This window comes from Ursus maritimus, unplaced genomic scaffold (genome assembly GCF_017311325.1).
Source record: "Ursus maritimus isolate PB19 unplaced genomic scaffold, ASM1731132v1 scaffold_14, whole genome shotgun sequence".
NCBI classification, from domain to species: Eukaryota; Metazoa; Chordata; class Mammalia; order Carnivora; family Ursidae; genus Ursus; species Ursus maritimus.
Genome location: NW_024423786.1, coordinates 24,772,905 through 24,791,974, shown reverse-complemented (window position 1 = coordinate 24,791,974; position 19,070 = coordinate 24,772,905). Strand labels below are relative to the sequence as shown.

The 19,070-nt window shown below is 51.5% G+C and overlaps 1 protein-coding gene across 1 annotated transcript in view; it reads right to left on the bottom strand.

Annotated features, from left to right (window-relative positions):
- The window catches only part of LRIG1 (leucine rich repeats and immunoglobulin like domains 1), a 35,352-nt gene extending 33,996 nt beyond the window's left edge, over positions 1–1,356 (bottom strand). Inside the window, exon 1 of the mRNA XM_040628585.1 lies at positions 1,204–1,356. Within this exon, the coding sequence (XP_040484519.1) occupies positions 1,204–1,277 (74 nt within the window). The 5' untranslated portion in view covers positions 1,278–1,356. The remainder of the gene's footprint in view (positions 1–1,203) is intronic.
- Between the last annotated feature and the right edge of the window lie 17,714 nt (positions 1,357–19,070).

The following is a 19,070-nucleotide window of genomic DNA, read 5'->3' as shown; positions in this document are numbered from 1 at the left end:
CACACAGCCGGCTTCCGACCGTGTGACAAAGCCTCGGTGCACCAGAAGACTGCAGGAATCCGGGCGGGCTGGACGCATTAGTAACACTGGGCGAAGGGGGGGAGAACGCATGGCTAGCCAGAAAGCCCTTGGTTTTCCCCCAAATACTTCTGTAGTGTCTCATGACGCTGCCCCACACACAACGTCCTGAGCATCGAGAGTCCAGAGATGCTCTGCACGGGTGTGTGTGTGTGTGAGTGAGAGTGTGTAACAGCGCATGTGTTTGAGTGTGAATGAGTGTATGTAAGAGCATGAGCGTGTGTTTTGAGTGTGAATGAGTGAATGTGCAAGTGTGCATATGTGTGAGTGTGTAAGCGTGTGAGCATGTGTCAATGAGTGTATGTGTGAAAGTGTGTGAGTGTGTGAATGAGTGTATGTGTGAGAATGAGTGTATGTGTGAGAGAAAGCGTGTGTATGAGTGAGAGTGTGTGTGTGAGTGAGGGAAGCACAGGCGTGAGGGCGCTGGGGGGCAGGGCGCCCTGTCTTGCTGCCAAACCTGACCCTGAACAACTATTGTGTTCTATTTAAACCCAATCTCCGACATTAGCTTACTTTCCCGACATACACTCTTCTGACCCAAAGAGGACACAGGAAAACAACCAGGGAGCACATGATCCACTGGGCTCCAGGAAACAGGTTTCTGGAATCCACACCCTGTCTCACCCTAGGAGTGCACTCAGCTTTGAGCGCACGAAACAGAACCTCCGGCCACCACCTCCACCTCTGGCTACACCGACTTCCTGTCAGACTGCTCAGAAGGTGCTGGACCCCATAATGCCCACAGTACAGATTTTATGGGACCTGTAAAACACACACACACGAACCCCCCAAGATAGACACCCCAACCCACACAGCCTAAGCATTAGCCAGGATCAGCTAGCCAGCAGGACTCCTCATTTCATTTTGGAAAGTGCCAATGAGGACAAGCATGTATGTCCTCAGTGGATCTTGATTTCTGCACAACCTGAGGCAGCCCATAGGCCCCAGACCCAGCTTCTCATTTGCTTTTATTAGGTGTCGCCACAGGGCCATTAATGATAGTTTATGCAGAGTCTGACCGAGGGGAAGTGAGGAAGGGGTCGCGTTTGGAACGAGGTCCGTGGGGAAATCTGGCCTCCATAAAGTTTGGCTAACCTTAATTAAAGTGCAGGTTTCTGTACTCACAGTTGTGTCAGCCTGGGTAACTTGAATGCTTTCATGGGAAGCTGCGTGATCCTGTTTTTGCTCAGGCGAAGCATTACCAGCGACCGTGACAGACCATCAAATGCTCCCGACTCCAGGGTGCCAATCCGGTTGCTTGCCAGGTTGCTGGAACGGTACAGGACAGAGAATGTAGTGTCAGTAGGGGCCCTTCCTCATTCTGTTACAGACACCCCTGGCTAAGCTGGGGGAAAAAGCTTAAACACACCCAGAGGGATGGGTTTCTGATGACACAGTTACCATCTTTAGTCCTCAATGGGCGAGCCTGGAAACTTGCCTGTCGGGACCATCCGCTTCAGGCCTCGACAGAAGTGTCATTTCAGCCCAGAGCACACGGTGCTCGTAGCCAGTGGGCTGCCTTCCACTGGAGGGTGGGGTCAACGTCACTGACCTCCACCCCAGCACCCTCACAGTCCAGCCGGGCCGTGCAGAGGGGCCATCTCCACAGCTACCCTATGCAGGATTCCCTCAATACCCCCTAACCAAGGGTGAGGGTTCAAAGTTGGTGAGAAAAGTCCTAGGAATCAGAAAGTCAACCTCCAGGCAAGGTCAGAACTGATTTATTAATTCTAGGGAAGTTAATTTTTCCCTTACATTTTATTTATTTATTTATTCAAAAATTTATTTATTTATTTTAGATAGAGTGCACAAGAGCAGGGAGGGGCAGAGGGAGAGAATTTCCAGCAGATTCCCTGCTGACTGGGGAGGCCAACTCAGGGCTCAATTCCATGACCCCAAGATCATGACCTGAGCCAAAATCAAGAGTCAGATGCTCAACTGACTGAGCCACCCAGGTGCCCCACCAGCCTTAAATTTTCAAGTGGGTCTCACTGTATAACTTTATATACGCACACATGAACACACATCCTCTTATAAATGTGTATAAGCCAATTCATTTTAATCATTTCAAATTTATCAAAGAAACACTTAGACAAGAAGCAATTCTTTAATGGGATGTCCATTCATAGGATTACGTATGTAAAGAGCACTTTCCCTCAAAATGTACTGCAATATACAGGTTGTAGCTGTTGTGTTCCACTGTGCGACATTCTTTCAACTAATAAAAAGAAGAAAAAACAGAGAAAAGGGAAGAACAGTATGTTATCCCTATCAGAAGTTACCACCACTATCTCGTTCCTTCTGCCTTCCCTGGACAAATGCTGCCGTTTGTGGCTAAAACAAAAAGGAAAAAGACCAGAGAGAACTTGCTTCCACAGAGACGGGAAGGGGGTGAGGCATTTTTCACCCCCCCACCCCCCATCAGGCAGCGGCCCAGGACAGGGCACATGAGGATTCTGTGCAAACGGGGCTGGACTGTTTGTTCTTAACACTCCACGTTCAAGGAGAACAGTCTGTGTGATGGAGACGCACCGGCCAGGAGCTGCCAAAATAGAACGCCCCTCCTGCTTTCGTGCAGAGAGGTCACCGCCATTCGGTTCAGTGGTTGCCGGTTGTAGTTGCTGGTTGCTTTGTCCCAAGCAAGGGAGTGCCAGGTGGCAAGGGGACACCCCTGGAAAGCCCTGAGTGGGGGCTCAGCACTGTCACCCTGGCTTCACAAAGGCCAGGGCCTCCCGTTTCCAGTTCTGGTGCCGGGATGCAGCCTAAGAAAAACATCACTCCCCTCCTTGGGGGTCCTAGAAAATCCATGTGCCAGGCCTTGGCCTCCATGAACGGGTCAAAACAACCCCTAAACCAGCCTCATGAAAGAGCCTCAAAATGACTTCGGATCCATGACAACACGGGGAATGAGAACTCACATGTCACTTGAAGACATCTTTGGAGCCCAGGTTTTTAGTTTCTTCCCCAAAGCAACATTTTTCTAACAACAAGCAGTAAGCTCAACAGGTTTGAATGGTTCTTCCTCCCTGCTCCCATCCGCTGCGTGTGAGAAGGGCTGTTAGGATGGGTGAAGAGCGTGCAGACAAACAGAGATCTAGGAGGTCCTGGGAACGCACACAAGGGCGTACGCGCCTCTTGACGAACCCTCGTGCCAGGCTTCGGGAGTGTGGTGCCTGGATCGGCACGTACCGGGTCAGCCTCGGCAGGGAGGCCTCCCTGCGGGGCCATTTGCTAAGTGCCCCTGAACCTTCTCTACTGGCTCTCCCGGGAGGCAGCCCAGGATGTGAGGAAGAACGCAGGCCTCATACTCAGGCTGCACCTGTACTTGACTCCCTCACCTCTCCCCGCCTCCGCTGTCACCCGTGCAGCCAGACTAATGCTGCTCGATGCGGAAATGCTCTACAAATGTGCCAACAGAAGACAGTGGACCGGGGTCCCCAGCCCCCACCCCTGCCGAGGGGAGCTGAAGGTGGGCGCCTACCCCCCGACTCAGCCCGGGCACGGTGGGGAGGGAACCACGCACTCTGTGTCCACACGCGGGGGCCGACGGCAGAGCAGGGGCACTTACAGCTCCTTTAAGTGCAGCCCGTGCGGGAAGCAGGTGTTCCGGATCTCCGTGATGTTGTTGGAGCTCAGGTCCAGCACCTCCAAGGCAAGGTAAGCCTGCAGCTGACTCCCCTCCACGCTGCGGATCTTATTGTGCTGCCTGAAACACACAAGGGCAGGGCACTTGAACGTGTCTTTTTCCAAGGAAACATTTTCCCCGCCGTTTCTTTCAGACACCTTCGTGGCACCCTTCACATGAGGTCTCCCGTTCTTCTTTCCGTAAAGTTATCACCTGCTGGCTGGCTGCTACAGAGAATACTGAATTTTCTGGCAGGCACAGTTTGTCTGCCCAAGTTCAAAGCCTGGGCTGCTCTCCACGTGGACAAGAACACAGGGGTCATGAATGCCGTGCAAAGAACACTGAGACCAGAACTCAGAATTCACCAGTGTGCGTTCCCATAAAGAACGTGCCCAGTGAAACCTGCCAGCTCCAGGTGCGGTTCTCATCCCGAACCTTCAGAACAGAGCCCAGCCCCGTCAGGTACGGGACTGCAGGCACCGGAGCTCAGAGTACAGGTCTAATCCAACTTAATGCATCATGACGCACTTCATGTTTTGACAGGCGTGAGGACAGGCACAAGGGATTTTTTTTTTTTAAAATGACATGCTTCTGACAACCTAAGGGGAACAGGAACTTGGAGCTCAGTCTACCTGGAATTGAATCCTCGGACTCTCCTGACTCTACCCCCTTGACAGCTTTGTTCCTTGGTTTCGTCATATGGAAGACAGAGCTGCAACCCCTTATTTCAGGGACATGGATCACCCAGCCGAAACCGCACGAAAGCTGACATTAACCTGTGTTCAGAGCTCTTAACCCCCGTCTGAGAAAGCCATTTTACCACCATGACTTAATTACACCTGTAGTCCTCTTTCTGGAAAGCCTCCAGTCTAACCGACCAACCAGTATTTATTAATCAGGAGAAAGACAACCAATGCTAACCAAGCTGGAGGCTCCCCCACCCCCCATCGTGGGTTTGGCTCCGCCGGGCAGATTCAAACCGCAGCGGCCCTAGTTCCGATATTCAGATGCTTCAGGCTCTGCTGGGTGGTAGTGTTGGGCCTCCGCTTCCAGGCGCTCACTCGGGCCAGTTTCTGAGTCAACAGTGTCAGGGTCCCCGGCCAATCAAAGCATTCTTGAACACAACACAAGTAAGCCAGGCGTCGCTTACCAAGTGGCATCTCCTTTAAACAAACACTTGACCAAATCGGTTCCAACAGGCATAAACAAGGCTCTCTTTCCCAGAAGCTCTGGGGCTGCTCGTCCACTCCTTTGTTTTTTCCACAACTCTCCCAGGCCCTGAACCCAAAAATCCATTTACAAGGGCACAACTCCACACACGGGGATGTCTCCCCGGAATGAAAGGCCACTTTTCCCTTCGCGTCCCCTCCCCGCTCCCGCAAAGCGATTTCCTTTGAGTTCTTCATTATGTTCTTAATAGAGATGGTCTCTTCAGTTTGGGGACTCCAAAAGAAAAAGGGAAAAAGAAAAGAAAACCTTTATTATGTTAAGTATGGGAAAAGAAGAACAAGAAATAAAGGCCAAAGCGCTGAGCCTCATCCAGGGACTGCGAATGCAGGACCGGGGAGCCAGGAAAAGAGGATCTGAGAAAAGCAGACAAGCAGCACCGGTGGCCCCAAGTCACGCGAAACGGGACCAGACACAGAGGAAAGGGCCACGGGACAGCTGCGAGCCACCCCCACCCCCAATGCACCTCGTCTCCCTCCTCTGTCTCCGGCCCCATAGTCTACCTTTCTTTGTTCTCTTGCCAATCTGTTTATTCATGGACTCAACCACATTCTGGGCCCCTGGGTGCACAAGGCCCACTCTGGAGGAAGGATGCTGTGAGGAGGATGGGGCTCTTCCACGTGCAGCGGACTTCCCCAGTTGGCCAAAGAGGCAGCCCTGGACACAAGACACAACCGAACGTGGGAGTGCGGACGACAGAGGCACGGTGGACGAGTCACGCCAGGAGCAGTGAATTCCGCCCTGAGCAGTTTGTGGGGGCCAGCGCCAGGGGCAGGGGGCGGACTCGGGGAAGACACAGGCCGGGAGCTGGGCGGGCAGGCAGAGCGTGCCAGGTGAGGCCTCCCTGGCCAGCGTGGGGAGTAGGGACTCCGGGCCACCACAGTCCAGGAGAGAGAGGGCAGCAACACGGAGCCACACACAGAAGATAAGCGAGCGGCCCATGGGATCTGGGGACGACCGCCGGGGGCTGCATCAAACAGTGATGGTCGCGACTCCAGTCTGCAGACATGAAGGTAACCTGGCTAGCAGGCCTCCATCCTCGTCTGCTTATGGACCACTTCCAGCTGAGCGTCCAGAGAGATCCTGTTAAGGCATCCCAAGGAATGGGGGGAAAACACTTGTAAATCACATACCTAATAGGGGATTAATATCTAGAATATATAAAAAAAACTCCTAAAGCTCAACAACAAAAAAACCCCAAACAACCCGATTAAAAAATGGGCAAAGGACTTGAACAGACGTTTCTCCAAAGAAGACCTATAAATGGCCAGTGAGCACATGGAAAGACGCCCAACATCACTAACCTCACACTCATACAACGGCTACTATTAAAAAAAACAAGTGTGGACAAGGATGTGAAGAAACGGGAACCCCGGCACCATGCTGAAGAAAATGGTCTGGTGGTTCCTCAAAAACTGAATATCACGTGATCCAGCTGTACCACTTCTGGCTACAGATCCCAAAGAATGGAAAGCAGATCTCGAAGAGACATAAGCACACCTGGCCAGGTTCTCTGAACCCACAGGCTCCTCCCGCCCCCCCCCTCACTTGCACACTTTCCACTCCTTCACTTGATTTTTCTCAAAAGCTTTAATTATCACCTAATATATCCAGTAATATGCTTATTTCTAGTCTAACACCTTCTCTCCCAGCAGGCTGTGGCTCAAGGAAGGTGAGACCCCCATCTGTCCTGTCATGAATCTGTCTCCAACCACTGGAACAGTGTGAAGCACGTTAACAGGTGCTCAATAAACATGTGCTGGATGATTCCTAAAAAATGAATACAGGTTAAATTTCTGAATCTCACCGACTTGGGACTCGCCAGCATTTAAGCAGAAGAAAAATCATGCAAGCTGAGGAGTTCAGTCCTGGAACGTGAGGGAAAGAAAGAACGTCAACAGCCCTGAGGCAACGTTGCCCAGACAACACAAGAGACGTAGCCTGCACTGAATCCACAGGTCCTCAGGGCTCACACACCACTGGTCCCTGCTGCCGAGGACGTACCACCACCTCGCCCCTGGACTGGTCTCCCTGCTCTACACTCCAGCCCTGATCAAATTCGTCCTGAACTCCTGTACTCTGGAAAACGGACCGCATGGTTCTGTCCTCCTGCAGACTCTACCACCCCAGCCCCGACACACAGCAGGAATCACGCCGTGTCAGACACCTCTGTGGACCGTGGTCACTCCACCCAGGGCCAGGAGCTCTTCCCGGGCTGGCACTTGGCACAGCACAGAAGAACATGCCGTGAGCACTGCCCTGCTGGAGCTCAAAGCCCGGTGACACGACGTGAAGGCACGAACCTCAAGAGGAGGCTCACCTATGGAGGGAGCTGTGAGGTTCCTCTGCCCCACGGGTGACGGGACCTGACACAAAGCGGCTGCTCAAGAAAACCAGTTGTTTATTAGTCGTATTTGGATCCTCAGAGCCAGGCTCAGGGTCTGGTTTGGGGGAGGTGCTCTGGCAAAAGAATAAATGAATAAAATTAATGAATGACCGGCTCCTGTCTATTCCTCTGCCATATTTCAGTGCAAGCAGGCAGGCCTGACTCCTCTCTCAGGAACAAAGCGTTGACTCAGAGCTCTCAGTCTTGCTTTGTGCATGAAGTATGCTCCAGCTGGAGAGGGTCACACCCTGCCACTGGGAGACCAGGCTGTCTCGGGTAGCTGCGCTTCAAAGCAAAGCCCAGACGAAAGCCGCTGCAGGACCCCATGGCGGGAGACCCGTTGGACCCCCAACCAGCTACACGAGATTCCCTCCTCACCCCCCCAGCGAGCGTGGCTTACGTGCACGCCCCTGGCCCCAGCGCACCACACCCTACCCTACCCCCTCCTGGGAAGTTGGGCTGTCCAAGACACCCCCTCCAGACACCCCCTCCATAAAGGCTAGAGCCCACAGCCAGTATTGAGGGGAAGCGCTCCTACTCCCTTGAGAGTAGACAGCAGTGAAAATGTGTTTGCTGCCCTGATTCCATGAGGCGATCCACTTTCAAGAAACTGTCCACGCTTTTAATGCCGTGGGCAACAGGAGGTGGTCATCAGGTCTCTCCTTTAATGTAACTAACAGTCCCGTTCCCAAGAAGGCCCGCACTTATCTTTGTAACTTCTAGATCCTTGTTCCAGTTCTTTTTAGCAACAGCTGACCAATAATAACTCAACATCTGTATGCAGCAGGCCCTGGCTGAAGCCTCAGGGAACTCATACAGCAATCTAAAGAGGTAAGTACTATTATTCTCTGTACTTCAGAGGTGAAGACACTGAGGCTTAGAGATCTGCTGGGATTCTTCTGAGGTCACACAGCTGAGGAGCAAGGGGAACCAGAATGCAAATTCAGGGGAGCAGGACTATCTGGCATGCCATCTGGGAGGCTCTCCCAGCAGAATTTTAAGGACACTCTCCTGGACTCAATCCATAAACCTTCAGCACAGCTTGGCTAGGTCTGAATGCTAGCTGGCTGTTTCCTGGTCACTTCAGACCAGTCCGCGTAATTGGCCTTAGCTAGGCATCCTTTTGTACCAGCTTCCCGGAGGCCTGCGTGAGCAGCAAATTTGCAGAGGGCTTTGTGAGGCCCATCTCGGCAACAAGGCACAGGAAGCTTGCTTACTCAAGGATATTCTGGATGGAAAGAATCGTTCCTTTGAGATCATGTCCTTAAGGACCTGCATTTGAAGCAGGAACGGCTACCTCTATTCTTAGGGAACGGAGAGCTGCAGGGGGGTGCCCAGCCTCTCTCTGCGGCTAAACCAAATTAGAACAGTTCTGTGGCTGTGGCACTGGGGAAGTGCAGTACAGATCACGGGTACTCGTCTCCGCCCAGTGTCGGTTTACCCCTCAGGCTGCGCTCTGGGGCGAGGAGAACTTAATACAGCAGAAGTCTATTAAACCAACACCTGTTAAAGGCTTCAAAAATAAAATCAGTCTTCAAAGGCCGAGGGCAGGCAAGATAAGCTCTCTCCACTTGGCTACATTTTCAGAGCCAATGTTAAATTGGACAGTAAAACAGACAGAGGCATTTGAAACCAACATTTAAAACTTTTTATCATAAGTGATTGTTCCACTATGGGTCTGTGAAAGCCGTGTTTACAAGGTACTCCCATTGGTGGTGGGAAAGATCTCATGTCACTGACAACAGCCAGGAAGAAAGGGGAAGGAGATCAAAGGAAGCAGGGTCAAGGTGGGTCAAATGGATTACAGCGGGTTCCTGGAGTTATGCACCTATTGTCTACACCAGGAGTCAGCAGACGTCTTCTATAATACCCTGATAGTAAGTATTTTAGGCTCTGTGCATCACGCGTTCTCTGTCACAAGTACTCAACGCTGATGTTGGAACGTCATATGACAATACCTAAAGGAGTAAGTGTAACTGTGTTCCAGTAAAACTTTATTTACAAAAACAAGCTGTGGGCCACATCTGACCCACTGCCTATAGTTTACTGACCCCTGGTCTACACTACAGCAACCAGTTGGGGTTGGCGGGAGAGTCGCCCAGATGCTAATTCTAGCTCGGATGCAGCCTTGGAACTGTTAGTAACTCACTTTCTGCATCTGGTTTAACTACCTGCAAAACGGCACTCAAGGCCGCTCTACAGCAGAGAACCCTCCCGTGGTTCCCCGGGCTCCTGTCTGGCATCACTAACTAGAATCTTTCCCACTAATGTCTTCTCTCCCTCCTCAGGAAGTGCGACCTAAGTCTTCACCATTATGATGTTCCTCAAGACAACCCAGGATCCTGACCGGAACCAGGGAAGACAGAGAGGCAAACAGAACGGAGATCCTCACTGTTTATCCTTATTCCTTCTAATTCTTCCAATTAGGCAAACACACTAAAGCCGTCCAAAGCACAGTCCGTACGTCTAAGCAGGCACGCCCTGCAGCTCTCCCAGAGAATTATGGTGCCTCCCAGAAATCCATGCTGTCAACTCCGGAGTGTCGAGTCTCACTAGTAACAGCATGTCTTCCATGTTATCTCAACATCAAACTTTCAAAATGTCTTACTTCACAAAATCAGCAAAATTCAAATTCCGGACCTCGCTCTGTTTAAATCTCTGGCTAAGAAACAGTTTCACACAATCTAGCCCTGAAATGGAGAGGGGGAAAATAAAGTCACACCTGCCAGCACTGCCCCTGCCCCGTACTCAGCACAGCGACCCTGCCGCGCATCCCTACACTTCACAGCCTGCTGGCTCAGAGCACCAGAAGCCCCTTGTGCCTGGCCCATCCCGAGCTGCCTCAGAATTCGTTCTAGGGCTCCGTACCCCAGCACCTGCACCCCACACAGCAGGCACTCCAAGGTCTGACCGGAACGGAGGAAGGAGGACACACCCTTCAGTGCTGCCTGGGGCACAGGGTAATTTTGTAGCCCAGACATGGAGTCCATAGAAAGAGACCCTGTCATTCCTGATTGAGTGTAAAACTCAGTACAGGGCAGAGAGGCCCTGAGGCCTACCTGAGGGGGGCTGGCTGCATTATGGCAAGTGCCAAAAGATGCTAATAATTTCAAGAACACCGATGAAGATAATCATTTCTCCTTTGTTGAAAAATACAGCACTACCAGAGGGGCCATATGGTCCAGTGGTGGCAGCTGTGTATTTGTTTGCAAATGTTTCCATGGCAATAACACAGGCCTGCTGAGAAGTGCGTACATCCTAAGTGCAGAGCTTCAAGCCCGCACGCGTGTTCACCCACGTACCAACCACTCAGATCGCGATTCAGAACGCGTGCCGCCCCCCGCCTCCCACCTGTCACTCTCCCAGCGGTTCTTCTTCCCAAAGGCAGCAGCTCCGTTCTACCACCGATGACTAATTTGCCTCCTTTTGTGCTTTAGACACGTTACCACTGCAGACAGGCTCTTCAGGATGCGGCTACTTTCACTCAACATTCTATTCACGGGACCCATCTATGTTGTTCCATGAGCTGCTGTTAATTCGTTTTCAGCGCCGTGTACTATTTCTACAGAATATACGGCAGTTTATTTTTCCTCCTGCTGTTGATGGGCATTGAGTCATTTCCGGTTTGGGTTACTGCAGCCATCAGAGCTAGGAACACATCTTGTGCGTGTGTCTTTGGGTGCCTATTTGCACGCACCTGTGGCTAGCATCTACGTCCAGGCGCGGCTCTGAGCACAATCTCAGTGCACGCATCTGTTCGGCCTCAGCCAACACAGCTAGTCTACTTTTAAACCAAATTCCCCAGAGTTGGAATGTGTCTGAAAAGCCATTTGATCCAAGTGTGATGTTTCCCACTGCCTCCCTCAACCACACTATCAGAGGCCACCACCCTCCCATGTCCCTCTGCCTGCACCTGTCCCCCCACAAAAAGCACCAGGAATACAGCCCGGGGCCACAGAGCATGGCCAAGCTCAATCTAATCTTGTTCAGGTGTCCAACAGAATTATTTTAAGTAGGGGCCTAATGAGCACCAAAAAAGGAAAGGATAAAAAATAATAATTCCAAGCCCCACACTGGCAATTTATCTTATGTGCCAGGACAACACCACAAGCAACTTGAAATATGAAGATAAGGAGGCTGCAAAAAGAACGTGTCCAGAAGACTGCTCCTCGGCCACTGTGAAGAAACATTCCGCCTCCCAGAATGACCGTCCAACACATCGCCCCCTCACTCGTCCGCTTTACATTTGTTCACCTTAAGAATGAAAACCAAAACCATCTGTTCTACTGCATAAATGGACAATTTGCTCTAAGAAACCAGTGATGCCTCAGAAACGGCCCAGCCTAGGTTGCTTGCTAGACAGGAAATGAGAATCAGAAGACGCAGGTTTCTTTCTCTCTCCTCCTCCTCACTGCCCACCCCTCCCCACTGCTGCTGGTGAATCATCAGTTCCCTGGGGAATTTTGGCAGATTCTCAGCCTGGCTGCAGATGACGTTCTGGATCTGTTTATTCAGGTGGAGATCGGATAAAAAACAAGAGCAGCCCAGTGGCGGGATAAACAGCCTCCAGCAGGCGGGGTCAGCCCCTCCGAAGGCAGGACCGGGCTGTGTCAACCAACCTCCTGACCCCGTCACTTCCTTTAGGGTCACTCTCCCCTTGGGGTCTTCAACGAACTGTTTTCATTAACTCCTTGCAAGGAGACATGATGTCACATCCCCCTGGGAGTGGGTGGCCCCAGGCAGCTGGATGCAGCAGAGCCCACCGGGTTCCCCCACCTTATACACAGCAAGCTGGAAGCCTAAGATCGGGAATGGGAAAAGCTATGCATGGTCGCGTCAGCCAGCACCGTTCTGTGACGTCTGGAGTGACCCAGCCCATGAATGACTATAAATCCTCGGGATCCCCATACAAACTACCAGGGTTCTGCATTCCATTCCAAGATGCACAAACAAACAAACAAAAACCTCGTAAGGAGATGCCCATGGCTGAGTGAAAGAAGCTAATCAGAAAAGGCTCCCTACTCTGTGATTTCAATATAGGATATTCTGGAAAAGGCACACCAAGGTTGCCAGGGGTTACGGGGAGAGAAGAATGAACAGGTGGAGCACAGGGGCTTTTAGGGCAGTGAAACTATTCTGAATGATACTGTAATGGTGGATACATGTCATTAAACATTTGTGGAAGACCAAGGAATGCACTACAGTGAAACCTAATGTAAACTACAGGTTTAGTTAATAATGTATCAATATTGGCTCATCCATTCTAACAAACTTACCACGCTAATGCAACACATTAGTAGTGGAAACTGGAGGAAGCGGTATACGGGAAGTCTCTGTACTCTCGGCTCAATTTTTCTGTAAACCTAAAAGTGCTCTAATAGTCTATTAATTATAAACAGATCAAAACAAAGCCTCCTAAGGTATTAAGTACTCCCGAGGTCATTACATCATTAGAATGTAATTAGAATTCTGAGCCAATCTTCTTTACTCCTATAGCCTTCACACCCAGAACCATGCTTGGAACATAAACGGTGCTCGATACATATTTGTTGAATAAACAAATGAATTACAGCTTTAGTTCCATCTTCCACATTCACCACCACAAACCTGAACAAAGGGATGTTATTCAGAAAAAAATGCTGAGGCAAGACCAACCATCCAATTAAAAAAAAAATTTTAAGGGAATTAAAGGTTTAGCCGAGAATTTATTAGGTAGGAAAGCTGCTATATTGAAAAGAAAATGCCTAACGAAATGGAGTTTTAGGTTAATCCTGCATTTTCCCCAATTTAACCCCAAACCCCAGACATTCACTGATGAGCCGGGGTTACTGTGCAGCGGCCAACAGTCCGTACTTCCCGCACCTGGCAGCAGTGAGGGGCAGCCCTACTCAAGTCCCCCATTGTCCCTCGGCCCCAGGGGGAAAGGGTGATGAGGAATTCAACTCGGGGAGCTCCTATCGGACACCAGTGACCTCAGGAAGAATACAAGCCACATCTGGACTGCACTCCCCAGGGAGAAAGGCTGTGCCGTCTTAACACAGACGGGGACTTTAGCGGTTGGCCAATGCATGCAGAGTCAGTCCCATGACCATGGAGAGGTAACCTGTCCTGGCATCTGAGCAGGGCAGAGCGGCACCAACCTGAGCTCCTTCCACTCAAAATTCCCATCTACACAGGGTCCCCGACTTGGGTCAGGAAAGCCGAAAGTGTTTCTTTACTGGTCAAGGCCAACACGGCTGCTCACTTCTCTCTCGGCTTGATCTTCCCCTAAATCAATCAATACATCCTGTTTCCTTCCCCTATTCTCCCCTGCCATGGCAAGCCGCCACCCTGCACACAGCTGGTGTTCCTCTCCGGCACCCTGGCGCCCTCACCAATGAGGGGCCCTGCTGGGAGGTCCACAGACAGCAGGCTGTCAGGCCGCGTCCCATGGACCCGCAATCCCCAACGCCAGTGGGGAGCCTGTGGCTGCTGCAGGAACGCACCAGGCTCGCCTGATTTCTCCTCGTCGCCCTGTGCAAGCTCCATGTGTCTGTGCCCACTGGGCTCGGTCCCTCGATGGAAGCAGGGACCAGTGCGCCTAATGATGAGCTGGAGGCACAGACCCTCCCGGAGTCGAGGGGCTGGCAAAGCAAGATGGGCCAGGTGGAGGGATGGCAAGTGGTGAGGGTCAAGGTCAGGCTGCAATCCCAGAAACCTTCAACGAGGGGTGTCCACTCAGCTCCTCTTAGAGGGTGTGAAGAAGCTGCAATGGGTGGTTCTGCTCAAACTGCTGTCTTGACACTGGGAGGGCAGGGTGCAGACACCCCCCTTTCCCTGCCACGTGACAGGATACAGCAACTGCACTGCGCAGACCAAGCAGCCCTCTCCACAGTAAATGCTGGTCAGCGGTGGGGGGGCCGTTGCCTCCGAATCTAAGGCTTTGTCGCTAGCCACAGTGGTTTGTGCCCCTGGGAGACCTCACCACCCAGGACTCGAATACGGGTTTCCCTCGCTGTGCCGAGGTCTGAGTTACACCACTCCATACTTAGGAAAGACCTACCTACATCAGCACCTGTTTCTGCTAAACTACAGAAACCTGAAGATGATTTTTGCTTCAACCAAATGGTAACTGCTTCTTTGGCTTACAAAAGGTTTCCTAGGAACACTCCTCTTCAGATAGCCAGGGAAACCTGTAAGGAGAACCTCACTCCAAATTCCCGAAGGAAAGCTAACGTTCTGGTGGCTGCCCTCCCATTTCAGCCTTGGGTACCGAGCAGTACTTGGCACTCAGGATCCCATCCACACCACAATCTAGAGCGAAAGGTAGGGTGCACTGCTGACCGACTCCCATGATGGCCACTCTCCCAAAGATGCCCGCAGAGAAAAGGTAGGAAATCCTCTAATATGTTTTTCCTGGATGTAGTATGATGAGGACGGACTTTTTCCTCTCCTCTCTTTTGCATATTATTTTCATGTGATTATGTAAATAAATTGTTATTTTATAAAGCTGTCAATGCAACCTTAGACACTGAACTTTGGGACTTGATCCTTCGGTGCAGAAACGCCTGGCCTGCGTGACAGTCCCGAGGCAGAGGGCCTTCTGGGGCGAACCATGCCGAGAGGCCGGCCTGAGCGGCGGTGGCCTTTCTTCAAGGGGTGCCAGCAGGGTGGGGCCCCTGGGCCGCCATTCGGAGTTGCTCCACCCATTCACCAGGCACGCATTCATCGACAGGCAGGGATGGCGCAGGGTTCCAGAGCCTCCCCACCGGACCCCTCGAATCCTCACAGTCTCAGGGCACACAGCCCACTCCAGGTGGTAAAAACTTCAAAGAGCCTTTGTAGTTGGAGACTGGAATGGTGCCCTGGGGCCTCTGCAGCCTCCCGGAAATGGTCCCAACACTCCCTGGGCTACACAGGGTAGTGGAACCTCCCCTCGCTGTTGACCCACCAAGCAGGCACACCCCACTTCTTTCTCAGAAGACACAGAGCAGTGGTACAAGGAGCCACAGTAGGAGGAAGAGTGGTCTCAAAATGAACATTGTGTGAGTGCCTCCCAGGGGCCCAGCTCTGGCTAGCTCGCCAAATCCTCAGGACTAGCCAAGAGACGGCTGCTGCTACTGCCCCTCTTTTACAGACGGGGATGCTGAGGCATCAGGAGGTTAATGCAGCAGGAAGCAGGGCAGCTAGGACCGGAGCCCAGACAGCCCACTCGCCACCTCTGTATGTGGTACCTGCATCGTCACGGAAGGAGGCAGGAGGATCCCTGGGGAACAGGAACTCTCTGGATAGCACCCTGTGCCACCCGCCTCCTCTCGGCAGGCACCCAGGCTACACCCCCCATGTGTACTTCAATCAGGGGTGGACCCAACTCTGCACACTCGGGGATGGGGAGGGCACAAATCCTGCGGCAGGCCACTGCACATGCCCCCGCCCCTCCACAGGCACACATGGGCCTCCCAGACCCTCAGCCCGCAGCGTGTCAGCAGGCAGTTAAGCAGGACAAGACAAAACCGGGCATCCTCCGGGGAGCAGGAACTTATTTACCCATTGCTCTACCACCAGAGAAGGCCCCTGTTAAGGCAGATTCCGAGAGGTAAGGTCCTGGTCTGGGGTCACCCACCCCACCGGCATGCAAGCCCTACTTTCCTCTGACCCCAGGCCATGCTGTTCTCTGGAGGGAAGAGGCCCAAGAAGCTTTATCAGACAGCCTGTGGTTATGAGCACAGAGATGGGTCTGTGGGTGCCAGGATGCCCCTGAAATCCCCTCGAGGGCCACAGAAGGAACCTTCCCTCTGCCGGTGGTAAAAACCTTCCCTGGGCTTCCCATGCCAGCTTCCCCGGGCTCTGCAGTTCAGCACAGAGGGAGGCTCCTTCTGCTCTTGGCTGCAGTTTCCAAGACAAGACCCCCCGCCCCCCCGGGGAGTGACACCACCGATACGCCTTTAAAAATAAAGCCAGGCCCACTTCCTGCCCCATCTAGAAGACTTCTGATCTCCTGGTCATAGGATTTAGGATCTCTCTTAGCACACAATTTCCCAAGCCTTCAACCGTAGGATCTGACTGCACTCGGGGAGGATTAAGGAGTTGGCCTTATAATGCAGTCGTTCTTATCTACCCTGAAGATGATAAGACTCACTATAACATCAAAGGGGCACTGCCTCCAGTCCCCCTGCTCTGGACCCAAAACCACACCATTCCCTCGCCTTGCCCGTTGTAGCTTCCTGAAGGAGCCAACACTTGCTCTGTTTTTCTTGAAACCAAGGCTTCGGTTTTCTTCTTTGCTTTGGGTTAAAACAAAACAAAACAAAACACCAAACCTACCATCATAGATCCAAACGTAAGATGTAAACTACAAACTTTTAGAGAGAATACAGCAGAAAATCTTTGGGATCTCAAGCTAGGCAAAGTTCTTCGACTTGACACTAAAAGCACAAACCAAAGAAGGAAAAATGAATACACTGGACTTCATCAAAATTAGAAACATTTGCTTTGGGAAAGGTCCTGTGATGATGAAGAGACAAGCTACGGACCAGGAGAAAATACTTTCAAACCACACGTACAACAAAGAACCAGTTTCTAGAATATTAAAAAAAAAACAAAACAAAAAACAACCGAAAACTCAATAGGAAAAAGCAAAGAATCCAATTAGGAAATGGGCAGGAGACACTACAACGCCAGATGCTGGCCGCACGCGGAGAACCCAATCATTCATACACCGCTGCTGTGAATGCAAGATGGTATACCATGCTGGGAAAGCAGGGCAGTGTCTTAGAGAACTCCACGCACCATTACCACACGTGCAGCAGCTCCAGGGCATGTATCCCAGAGAAATGAAAATTGACATCCCCTCAAAAACCCACATGTGAATGCTCATACCAGATTTATTCTTAACGGCCCAATGGAGAAACACCCCCAATGTCCTTCGACAGGTGAATGGTTCAACACGGTGGGTACACCCGTATCATGGAGTACTACGCTGCAACAAAGAGAAGGCAACTACTGATACAGCCAACAACCGAGATGGCTCTCCAGGGAATTACGCTGCCTAGAAGGAAGCCACTCCCAAAAAGTTACATGCTGTGTGAATCCACTCATAACACATTCTTTAAATGGAACTTATATACATGGAGAGCAAATCAGACACTGCCCAGGAGGTGGGGGCAGAAGGGAAATGCGGAGGCTTCAAAAGGCAGAATGAGGGATCTCTCTGGGGATGCAGATGTTCTATACCTTGACTGTATCAATATCAATATTTTAGTTGCAACAGTTTTATAAAATGTTACTACTGGGGGGGACTGGGTTAAGGGTATAGGAGAATCTTCCTACCTTATTTATTTTTTTTACTATTGCATGTGAATCTACAATTATCTCCAAAATAAAAAATTCAAAACACAAAAAAATGGTCATGACATTCCTTGTGGAATCAGATTGAGGCCCCGGCAGACTCCATGGTGGACTCAGCCAGTCAGCTACCTCTTTTGGTCTCCAGCTGTTCCTCTAAACCAGCAGAAATGGTAGGACTCCATTCTGAAAGCTAAGCACCAAACACTGCTGGGCACTGTGGGACTTCTGAAATCCAGGGAAAAGCATGAACTGCTTCCTTATTTTCCACTGTTGAGGAAAGGACAAGGGGGTATGGACTCGTAGTGCGAAAGGGGATGTTGATAAAGCCTGTTAGAAGACCAGTGTGGGGGGCGCCTGGGTGGCTCAGTCATGAAGCGTCCGCCTTCGGCTCAGGTCATGATCCCAGCGTCCTGGGATCAAGCCCCGCATCAGTCTCCCTCCTCTGCGGGAAGCCTGCTTCTCCCTCTCACACTCTCCTTGCTTGTGTTCCCTCTCTTGCTGTCTCTCACTGTCAAATAAATAAATAAAAAATCAAAAAAAAAAAAAAAAAGGAAGAAGACGACCGGCGTGGCCCCTGCCTGGTGCATCAGGAGGGACCACTCAGTCCTGTGCCCTCCACTGCAGCCGAGCCCCAGCGCTGCCTGGCTAAGCAGCAGGGCTCGCTAGGCGTCCACACCTAGACACAGGTCAGACTTGTACTGCCACACAGGAGATTCCCCAAGTACCATCCCTGGAACACTAGCTTTGGAGGGCTTCCGTGAAACACTTCTGGAATATCCGCACACATCCTGCCTCGTGGGCCCTTGCAGACTCCCAAAGTAGGCCAGCAAAGGAAAGGTATCGACAAGGGCTCCAATACAGCTACCTTTCATTCTGCTCGATTCTGCACTTGGTCAATTTACATGATGCAACTCATCCCACACAACACATGCTGCAGGTGATGCGCTGTACCGTGCCCCACCCCTTCATTATTAAAGTCTCTGACATGTCCTGTAGCAAAGAAAGCCACTTATCTGTAACTCCAGGATTTCTGAACTTTCTGACTCGGACAAGTAGTCAGGATGGGCTGGAGGCATGGAGGGACCTGCCGTGATTCTCCAGCTTCACTTTGGAGAAAGCCCTTCCTCAAACCACCTGTTGACCCCTCACAGGTGAGCAGATGCCCACGCACCAGGGTGAGGGCAACTTCGGATCTAGAAAGCAGCAAGATAAGAATTCCAACCTAGACAAGGGCCCGCAGGGCCCACCCTCCTCCCTCAAAGGCGCACTGCCTGCCACGCAGGAGTTTCTGCTCCATCTTTCCCATAATACTCTGCCCAGTTTGTCAACAAATCAGGAAAGCCAAGTCTGACCCCTTGGCCGGAAAGAGCCATGCCCCCCCAAAAGCCCCCAACACACTTCTATTATTACTTGTCCAAAGTTGGTCCC